The 9,710-nt window shown below is 46.5% G+C and overlaps 4 protein-coding genes across 4 annotated transcripts; 3 read left to right on the forward strand and 1 right to left on the reverse strand.

The window, feature by feature from the left end:
- Window positions 1-690: 690 nt before the first annotated feature.
- FOMMEDRAFT_162039 (uncharacterized protein) lies at window positions 691-1,075 on the forward strand (the record flags this gene model as incomplete). The annotated part of the gene is made up of 2 exons (XM_007271470.1): window positions 691-781; window positions 855-1,075. The coding sequence occupies 2 exons, from the start codon at window positions 691-693 to the stop codon at window positions 1,073-1,075; spliced, it is 312 nt and encodes a 103-aa protein (XP_007271532.1).
- FmDyP2 (DyP-type peroxidase) lies at window positions 854-3,864 on the forward strand. Its single transcript, XM_007271358.1, has 12 exons — window positions 854-1,345; window positions 1,408-1,778; window positions 1,839-1,903; window positions 1,962-1,971; window positions 2,030-2,249; window positions 2,301-2,453; window positions 2,513-2,647; window positions 2,707-2,858; window positions 2,912-3,205; window positions 3,272-3,453; window positions 3,513-3,575; window positions 3,630-3,864. Exons 3-12 carry the CDS (start codon window positions 1,855-1,857, stop codon window positions 3,785-3,787), a joined length of 1,416 nt encoding a protein of 471 aa, XP_007271420.1. The 5' UTR covers window positions 854-1,345; window positions 1,408-1,778; window positions 1,839-1,854; the 3' UTR covers window positions 3,788-3,864.
- A 2,449-nt stretch (window positions 3,865-6,313) lies between these two features.
- FOMMEDRAFT_137182 (uncharacterized protein) lies at window positions 6,314-7,687 on the forward strand (the record flags this gene model as incomplete). The annotated part of the gene is made up of 6 exons (XM_007271471.1): window positions 6,314-6,569; window positions 6,628-6,710; window positions 6,768-6,945; window positions 7,005-7,031; window positions 7,109-7,492; window positions 7,596-7,687. The coding sequence occupies 6 exons, from the start codon at window positions 6,314-6,316 to the stop codon at window positions 7,685-7,687; spliced, it is 1,020 nt and encodes a 339-aa protein (XP_007271533.1).
- Window positions 7,688-8,226: 539 nt separating this feature from the next.
- On the reverse strand, window positions 8,227-8,480 carry FOMMEDRAFT_162043 (uncharacterized protein; the record flags this gene model as incomplete). Its single annotated transcript, XM_007271472.1, has 2 exons — window positions 8,227-8,331; window positions 8,424-8,480. 2 exons carry the CDS (start codon window positions 8,478-8,480, stop codon window positions 8,227-8,229), a joined length of 162 nt encoding a protein of 53 aa, XP_007271534.1.
- Between the last annotated feature and the right edge of the window lie 1,230 nt (window positions 8,481-9,710).

The raw sequence follows: 9,710 nt of genomic DNA on the forward strand, positions 1-9,710 counted from the left end.
TAAAATATTTAAATAAAATATATATTGTATAATAAGCCATTCAGATAAGATATAAGCTGTAAATTAACTTATTTAAGGATTATAAGATAGCAGAAGAAGTATTATGCCATATCAGAAGAGGGGTGCAATATATACCATTATAGACTTTCCTAAGAGCTATAATTCTTATATCCCCATTGTAAGGACATGTAATGTTTATTAATTCTCATAATATAAATCTGTCTTATTACAACCTTATAGTATCTTTTATATATCTTATCCAATGAGGGGTGCAATAAATGTCATTATGGATAATATTGTTTTTTTACATATTATATATGCATATAAGAGTATATAATAATTAAGACTTTTTCCTGACGTTAGCAGAAATTCCATGGTTTAGATACCAAAATGCTTAATTCAGTTATACAATTAATCTATTATAATCTACCCTGGGAGAAGATATGCGTGCCATTCATCACACTAGTAACTTATCTTATAAAGCCTGAACGATTCCACGAGGAGTGCTTGGACACCTAACGTTGAAGATTGACATAAATGCAGCCGCCGCAGGAGTAGTAGCAGTAACCGAAAACGTGAGAAAAAAAAGGAAGATGCATTTTCATCCTTCGCGAAAATTGACAAGCAAGTATTCATGCACACTTTCTGTCTCTTTCAAAGCTCTGCCACAAGCGCCTGCGGTGCACTTCCATGCAGCTCAAAAGAATCGGAGAAGTAGATCATGCTTTGGAAGTATTACTCGTATCAAAGCGACTAGAGAAACTTCAAACTTGTGCAATGCGTGACTGCGCGTCTCTTCTCTACATCCACAAAGATCACCCCTAGCCGCAACCCATCTTCATTCGTTCATTTAGGATTCTCATGTGACATTCTGCAATGTCTCTATCATGAGCTAAATGTCAGCAGCGATAGAGTTTTTGCATCCGAGCAACACTTGGACTTGGAGAATATAGCGGATCTCACGACGAACTTCGAAGACGGGAACGAGGGTTCTCAAGATGAGACCTCGCAAATCCCCGTCCCATGTCACAGTCTCAAGCGCCCTCATTCATATCGCATCGCGTCTTATGATTAGGTTCTTTATGGCTCCGATCGTGAATGCGACAGAAGCGGAGGCGAATGAAATAGTTTTGTTATTATGGAGAGCTTTGGCCGTCGAATTGCTGACACGTTGAGCAGGACTCCGGGATTTGACACAAATCAAAAGGCAACTACATATCTCGTGTGCCTTCACTGTTATGTGCGATGCAGGAATATGAAATGCGCAAGGCACATCTCATTGTATAGCTGCCTGATACTCCGTCCCGGTACAGAGCCTTTAACCTTGTCTGTTCCCGGAAATGGCGTAAGTTACCGTTTCTACGTGAAACGTCTTTCATACCTCCTTCTGACTAACAATGTTCAAAGTCGGAACAGTGCCAGTCAAATGGCCAGAAGTCTATTGGTCAGTCTTTGGTTCCTGCTGATCGCATCTTTCGCTTGCGTTGGATCTCCGCAATTCGCGCAGATAGACGAAATGCTGGGCAGAACTTATTTGTCCTACTCTTCGGACACAAGTTTTCAACATTGAGAAGTAGAGCGCCTTTCGGAGTCGAAAAAGTTACGGCGCCTGCATGAGATGATATGTGCTAAGAACTCGAAGCGGGTTATGATCCGTGTAACAGCACTGGGCTTGCCCTCTCAGAACCTCCGTATTATGTCTTTAGTAACGAATAAGCGCCCATGCGTAGTGTATAAAGGAGGTTGGCCCAAGGTTCTATCCACTACCAACAACGACTGTCCGTCGCTTCCTCTCTTGACTGCACGCACCGATCAATAGTACATATCTTCTCGTACAGCTAACAGACTAACATCATGACTTCAACCGCTTGGCCGACTCCACAAGATCTCGATGACCTTCAGGGCAAGTTTCGCAGTGTCAATGGTTTCGTTTTCTCATAATTGACATACCTTCGTTCCAGGTGACATTGTGTATGTTTCTTTGCATTAGCATCGATTGCGAAGTGCTTACATCTGCCTTCGAACTCAGTCTCGGTATTCCCAAGTTCGCTGAAGACTTTTTGTTCTTCAATATCACCAACGTCGCCAATTTCAAGAATGACCTTAAGCAGATCGTCCCTTCCATCACAACGACAACACAGGTTCAAAAGATGCAGCAGCAGATTGCGCAAAACAAGCTCGCTGGTATAGTTGACCTGGTCAAGATATCTGCGATAAACATCGCATTTACAGAGTCAGGCCTGAAGAAGGTATGGGAACCTGATCTTAACAGATGTACTGTTACTAATAGAACGATAAAGTTGGGCGTCACTGACGACCTTGGAGACCAATCGTTCAATGCTGGACAAATCGAAAGCGCCAAGGACCTTGGGGACGGAACGACAGATTCTTCTGGCAACTTTGACCCCGGCTGGCTTGATGCTTTTAAGAACGGCGTTGATGGTATCTTCCTGGTACGTGTACAATACAAGAGATACATTCTGGGAATTTTTATTGATAATCATTTCGGCAGTTCGGTGGAGACTCAGATGTATCCATTCTTGAAGGCGAGGCAAAAGTCCGGCTTGTCTTCGCTACCTCTATTTCGGAGGCTCTCACCGTTCCCGGTCGTGTTCGTCCGGACAAAGAGAAGGGTCATGAGCACTTTGTTAGTTCCTTCACGATTGTTAACTCAATTGGCGCTAAACGTAACCAATTGATAAATAGGGCTTCAAAGACGGAATCTCGTTCCCTGCAATCAAAGGAATGGTTGATCCTCTACCAGGCCAGATCGAGGTCTCCCCTGGTGTTATTGTTTGCGGTACCGATGGTGACACCGTCTCCCGGCCCGCTTGGGCGAAGAACGGATCTTTCCTCGTGTCAGTGTTTTCTTCTAACAAAAAGCCGACACACCTAAACCTTTTGCATATAGGTACCGCCACCTGAAACAATTTGTTCCGGAATTCAACGCATTCCTCAAAAACAACCCGATCGTTGACCCTCGCGTAGCAAGTGCTGACCAGAATGAGCTGGTCGGCGCCCGGATGTTCGGACGCTGGAAGAGCGGCGCGCCGATTGAACTTGCTCCGTTTGCAGACGATCCTACTCTAGCAGGTGACGCACAGAGAAACAATAACTTCGACTTCTCGGATAGCTCGACCGACCAGACAATTTGTCCCTTCGCCGCGCACATCCGTAAGACAAACCCAAGGGCTGATTTGCTCAAGTACGTACTTGTCATGACCGCGTACTACTCGCATAGGCCTAAATTCATAATATTGATGACACTTAGAATACCCGGAGGTGGTGGTTCCCCAGACTTCCTGCTGCCACGCATGATCAATCGTCAAAGCATTCCTTTCGGGCCAGAGGTCAATCCGCTCTTAGAAGCGGAAAAGACGGTGCTTGATCGCGGACTTGCCTTTGTCTGTTACCAAAGCAACATCACCGCTGGCTTTGAGTTCGTCCAGAAATGTAAGAATCACAGTTCTTCTCTCTTGTAAAAAAGAATAATGTAGATTTGCATTGTGCAGCATGGGTTAACACGGAATCGTTCCCACCTCAGAAGCCAGTCCAGCCAGGATTTGATCCTATCAGTAAGTTGTACATGTCCAGGTTCATTACGGATAGTGCACTGACTACTATTACAGTTGGCCAGAAAAATGGCGCAGAACGCGAGATGACTGGTCTCAACCCGAATGCCCAGTCTCAACAGACGAAGCTGCCATTTGAATTTGTCCAGTCGAAGGGAGGAGCGTATTTCTTCTCGCCATCCATCAGTGCACTCACGACAAAGCTTTCTGTATAAGTAAAAGTAATAACGAGAATACAGTAGCACTAAGCTCAGATGTATATCGGAATTCCTTGAATACAAATCCAATTCATACCTTTGTAGGTTTAACATTGTCGCGTCGAGCTGTATCTTGGTTCTGTTCATACTCAGCAATGAGTTTACAATTTCATTTGCTAAGAGAGCTCGCCGGATTGTTGTCTAGCACTGACACAACTCAAAGATAGATTAAAGTTAAGAATTATTTAACACAGAGAGCTTATTTGTCATTCAGATAGAAAATGAGTACAAAATAAACAAAAACAATAAATATAAAAGTAATAAATATTATAGTTAAAGTTGATATTATTAAATATTTAAGGATTTTATAATATTTATAAATGTAAAAGAGGGAAGAAACAAGACATACAATTTTACATCAATAGAATATGAACCTATTTAGAGTAGGAAGATTTGAAACAGCTATATAAAGTTAATTTAAAGAAATACAGCAGTCTTGAACACTAGGTAAATTTACTAACACTGACTTGAGTTTAATATATCAGAATATAATATTATAATTGATTATACTAGATACTTAAGGTGAACACAATAGTTCCCTAATATATACAGAAGTTATAATCAATACAACCTTCTAGAACTGTGCCTGCACGTTTCTTATTAAATCGTTTTGGTTAGGGTGATTAAGAACAAATGAAGTAACAAGTGACATCATTAGTGTAACTGTAATATTCACAATTCAGTACACAATGCACAACGTGTCCTAGCCTGCCACCTATTGTTTGCAGATAACCAAATGCAATCGCACAAAGACACTCATGACGTCGTCAATTTCCGGCTATCTAAGGCTGAATCCTGCTTTATCGTCGGATATCCGATAACAGAAGTCGTCTTGAGAACGAACTGAGTGCTGTGTGTTGCAAAGGTACCCAATAGGCTTTTGACTTGACTCTAAGAGAGTACATATTACCTCGAGTTTGTTAATGTCCGAGCAAGTTAGAAGACCTTCAGGAAGTTTAATTCGCGATAATCGTTGTGTCATCGACAACGGGTCCACTACTTGTGGTAGGGCGTGGCAGATGTCAGTGAGAAATAGAACCATCCAAGTAAGGCTGATCTTCGCATATTCCCGAGGAACAGGACACCTGACAACCAAAGAGGTGATGGTTATGCCTGCTGGTGAAGACTGATTGCAAGAAGCAGCTACCTCGCGCTCTTTCCCAACTTCACGTGAACGATCGTAGATCGAGCTACGGTCATAAAGTGCTCACTGTAGAAGGTTCCATAGAGCTTCCTTTGTATAATTTTAGAGGTTGTTGGTGTTCGCGGAGCAGAAGGATTTAATGGACCGGGATTAGTTAAGTCACCAGAGGGAGTCTGTTGGACAGGATGGTGGGATCCATCTGGCAGAAATAAGCGAGATTAAGACGCAGGTGCAGACCACGATGCTTCGGAAGGTTGTTGTACGCATGCTCAGCTGCACGGATGTTGACAAGCTCGACGGTGGATTGAATTCGGTTGGGGAAGAATGACGAGAGTCCCTGGGAAAAAGTACGAGAACCACAGGTTGTGCAGTGAGTTGATCGCGCTAGATGCGGAGACAGGGACGTAACTTTTGCGTGCATCCGCTTTGAAGATAAGAGCCTTGGAAAAGGTAAACGCTCGTATTGGTCTGAGTGCATTCCGTATAGGACGTGAAGGGAAGGTGTGGAGACTCGAGGGGAGGGACACCATTATATTGATTACTTGAGCAGCTGCTTACCAAAGACCTTCTATAAACGGCACATAGGATGTGGATTTGAAGCGGCGCGAACGTTGGAACAGAAGTCGCTCAGCATCACCCCAAGGTCGCCCTCTGGTGCGTGTTCTCCTCGCTGTCCTCGACGCTGAGCTCGGGTAGACTGACGAGCGTGACCGCGGTGACAGCGACACGCACGTCCAGCCAACAGATCAGTGCCACGCCGAAACGGGTTCCGTCCAGTTTCACACACCGCTGCCACCGTCAAATCGCAAAGAAGCACCCGTCGCCGCCGCCCACAACAGACAGTGAGCTCGTCCGGCGCCACCAGTGTGCACCCAGAGACAGAGACAGGGCAGCTGCAGCCGTTGTGCGTGGTTGTTGAGAGCAAGAGGCACAGGCGCAGTCGCTGCCGTTTGAATCTCAGTCTCAAGCGGCGACGGCGGAATCCCTGTCGGAGTGTACACGCCCCCGTCGCGTAGGTCCCTCTCCTTTTGATCTCCGCGCAAACAGTCCTCACCCTCCTCAACATCGTCTTCGACGTGCGCGATGCGCTTGCTGACCATGCAGGTATCAAACTCGTTCTGCCAAACCCGGTGGGGCCCGGTTTTCTCCCCGGTTTTTTCGATCGGAGAATACACGTCTCCCCGTTAGCGTACGTCTCTTGCCGTTTCTGTGCATTAATTACTCCCCTCACATGCATCCTCGTCCAAACTATAGATCTGCTCACCTTACTCGGCTTTGCCATCCACCTAAACACCCCCCATCAAATTTGTCGTCGCACTACGCCTCCCTTGTCGTAAGGCATGACCGACACACAGGATAAGGGAACTGGCCCAACAGCTGTTGACCAACAACAGCAACAGAATAATCAACCACCCATGTACGCGCTTCAACAGCCGAGCCAATATACGGTTGGGTACCCTCCATTGTATCCGTATCCTCCCCCTCCACAAGACGCCAACGGCCATCCTACCGACCCAAACGCTGCCCCTGGTGCCTATATGATGGCGTTTCCTCCTCCACCCCCAGGGATGATATACGCATACCCAACGCCGCAAGGTAATTAACTGCTTCTATTCAGATGAATATAGCTGAAATTGCATATCCGATATGTCAGGCTATGCAGGTATGCCATTTGCGCCAGGCATGCCGCTCCCAGCCGCCCTCGTCCGGCCTAAGCGAAAGCAGGTCAAAATGGCTGTAAGTTGTCTCGTCTGTGCCTTCGTCCTTGATTGCAATTGAGGGGAAATTTTTTAGTGTACAAATTGTGCAGCTGCGTGCAAGCGATGTGATGCGGGCAGGCCCTGTGAACGGTGCTGCAAGTACGGTATTTCTGACTCTTGCATCGATGGACAGCGAAAGGAACGCAAAAAAGGTATCAAGCGCGGCCCATACAAACGCAAGGGCAAGGTCGCCGCTGACACCGGCTATGAGGGTAAGGCAACGAACTTGACTCCAGCGCTCTCACGTCTGATGATGGACCTGCTTTAACAGGATTTACACCCGAACAGACTTCTGCAGGTGCGCAATCTATTCTCCTAGCTGAACTGACCCACCGTGCTTACCGGACTAATTGTTATGGGTTGGCTTTGACACAGAAGGATTCTATCAGCCTTATTTCTACCCTCCACCTGGGTTTGTTGCTGTCGGACCAGATGGACAGCCAGTGCAGGGAGACCCGTCTGGCGCTCAGCAAGGCATGCAACCGCAATACTATTCCTTGCAGCCATATCCGCCGTTTGCCTTTCCACACGGTGCTGCCGGAGGCTACCCGGTAATGCCAGGACATATGATGCCACCACCAGGCTCCTCCGGAACAGAAACGGATGGTGAGAGTGCCCCTGCTGGCCCTCCACCTCCGACAACAGCGGCCACAAGCGAGGGCGATGGAGGCAATTCGATAAATGACACACAGACTGACGATCGCGGAAAGAAGCGTAAGTCAGGCACTACCTCTGCGGCTAATGGCAAAGACGACCATGGTGAGTTTTTTTAGTGATGGAAAGTGACAGCATGTCAAAAACATGGTGCTGATCATACTTGTTTGTTATCGCGACATTTTTCACCCCCCCTGTGGTGCCATAGGATCAGCCAAGCGAACTGGAAAACGAGTAGCTGCAAACGTGGTGGAGAACGCCGCCGCTGGAAGCAGTCTGGCGGGAGTAACTGGCGTCTAAGCCTCGCTGCCGCGATAAGGTGTTGTGCGTTATAGGAGGGAGGTGCGATGGAACGATCAACAAACAACCCACATCACACCTCCCCTTTCCAGTACTTGTAAGCATTGCGGCGCTCCGTGACTTGCCGTTACCCTCCTTCCTAACGAGTCGTTTGTTCTTTGCAGAGTCTCATGGCCTCGTGGCACTTCCCGCGGGACGGACACCTTGATTGGCTTTATTCTTACCCCACTCCCCCTACCCTCCTTTAGAAATTTGAAATCGCGTGTCATCGGCTTTCTTCTTCGCATTGACCTTCGTCCAGTATTATGCAGACTCACTTCCCCGTCTGGTGTTCCTCCTTGCTTATTCGCTTTCTTCGCATTCCACGATCACACTTCTGTACCTGCTAGTATCTCTTTATCATTCAACCGTTTTACCATCAACATTTCCTTTCCAATTCACTTTCACATCTGTGTCTGCTTCTTATTCCCTCCATCCTTTCACTTCTCGCGGACCTTCCGACGACCGCTTACCGAAGGGGTATCTGCCAGGATGTGACCTCACTTTTCTATGACCATTAAATCTGTCGGCGAGGCGGACGAGTGCCAAAGGGCAGTGGCATCAACCGGCCGAGGTCGGATTTCGTGGTGATGGCTTAGCGGAGCCTATGCGCGAATGGAATTTGCTCAAAAAAAAAACCTACACGAAAAGGGAAAAAATAGAGAATGAATCATAAATCATGCCGGAAGTCTTCTACGGGTCCATCGAGGTGGACGAATCCTACGAGGTCCTCGGGTTGACCGGCTGACGACATCATAGTACTTACATACCGTTTCATATCTCGCGCGCGCACACGTTCTGGAGTGTCCCCCGGATTAGTTTTTTTATACAAGAATTCATTTCTTTTTTCTCTGTTCAGTGCTGAAAGCACGTTTTCTAGGCGTGTCGGTTCTCGGTTCTGTTTCTTTCTATGTTTGTCCTTTTATTGTCCTTAAACCATTCTTCCTCCCCCTCGCCTCATTTCCCCCCTCCACCTCCGCCATCCGTTGCTACACGACGGGCGGTGTTTAAACTCCCGAAGCTTTTTGACGAACGTTCAGATATCGGGATTACCGCGATTTGGATTTCTCATTCTTCCCATTCGTGCATTCGTATCGTATATATTGGTTGATTGACTGCTGCTGCTCTTGCTCTCGATGTTTGTCTGTTTGATTGGTTTGACTCTCTCCCGACTTCAGCCTCCACTCCCACCTTTCTTTTCGTGCGTGTCTTTAATTAATTTCGGGGTGATTGATTGTAGAGGCATAGGCGAAAGCCGTATATGACCCTCTCAGCTTCTCGACCCCTCTGGCCCTTCTGATTTTTCCGGATATGTGTGTACGATATGCACGCGGTGTTTGACGAGTTACGACAGCTGTGTCGTTGCTGTAGGATTGCCTTCTATATTTCTCCTTCCTCCCTTTCATGATGATGGACATGTGGCTTTGGTATACGGATGTTAAATAGGAGATACTATGTGCTTTGTGTTCGTAGATACGTGTGTAAACAGAAAATTGACGTTATTGAAAACCCAATTACTATATCTCGCCAATATTATGCGGGTGCTCAGTCTCACTCGGATTTAATCTTCCCACCCCAGCTTGATCTCGACTATATTTTGTGGGCATATGCGGTCTCGGTGTGATCGCTGTTAAGAAATGAACTCGTTCATAGTCTTCTTTCGCACTTTGGATGGGAGCAGAGTTCACTGGTATATTGGTGTATATGCGGATATGACGACGAAGGTACAAGAGAAGGCGAGTAGAAATGGAGAGGTGAGACTACCGGTAACCCAATATCTGGCAAAACTGTTTCCGATCGGCAACTTGTGACTTCCTACCTCTCGAGATCAAGAAAACAGCGTGGAGACCTAAGATCTTAGTTGAAATCTAGAAGATCTGAGAAATTTAAGAACGACGGACAACGAGCAGTCTGATCACCGGAGGTAATCTGGTAACTGAAGGCGAGTGGCGATGTACAGTGCGCGTCAAAAGTATTGCAACAC

This window comes from Fomitiporia mediterranea, assembly GCF_000271605.1.
Source record: "Fomitiporia mediterranea MF3/22 unplaced genomic scaffold FOMMEscaffold_17, whole genome shotgun sequence".
In the NCBI taxonomy this organism is placed as follows: Eukaryota; Fungi; Basidiomycota; class Agaricomycetes; order Hymenochaetales; family Hymenochaetaceae; genus Fomitiporia; species Fomitiporia mediterranea.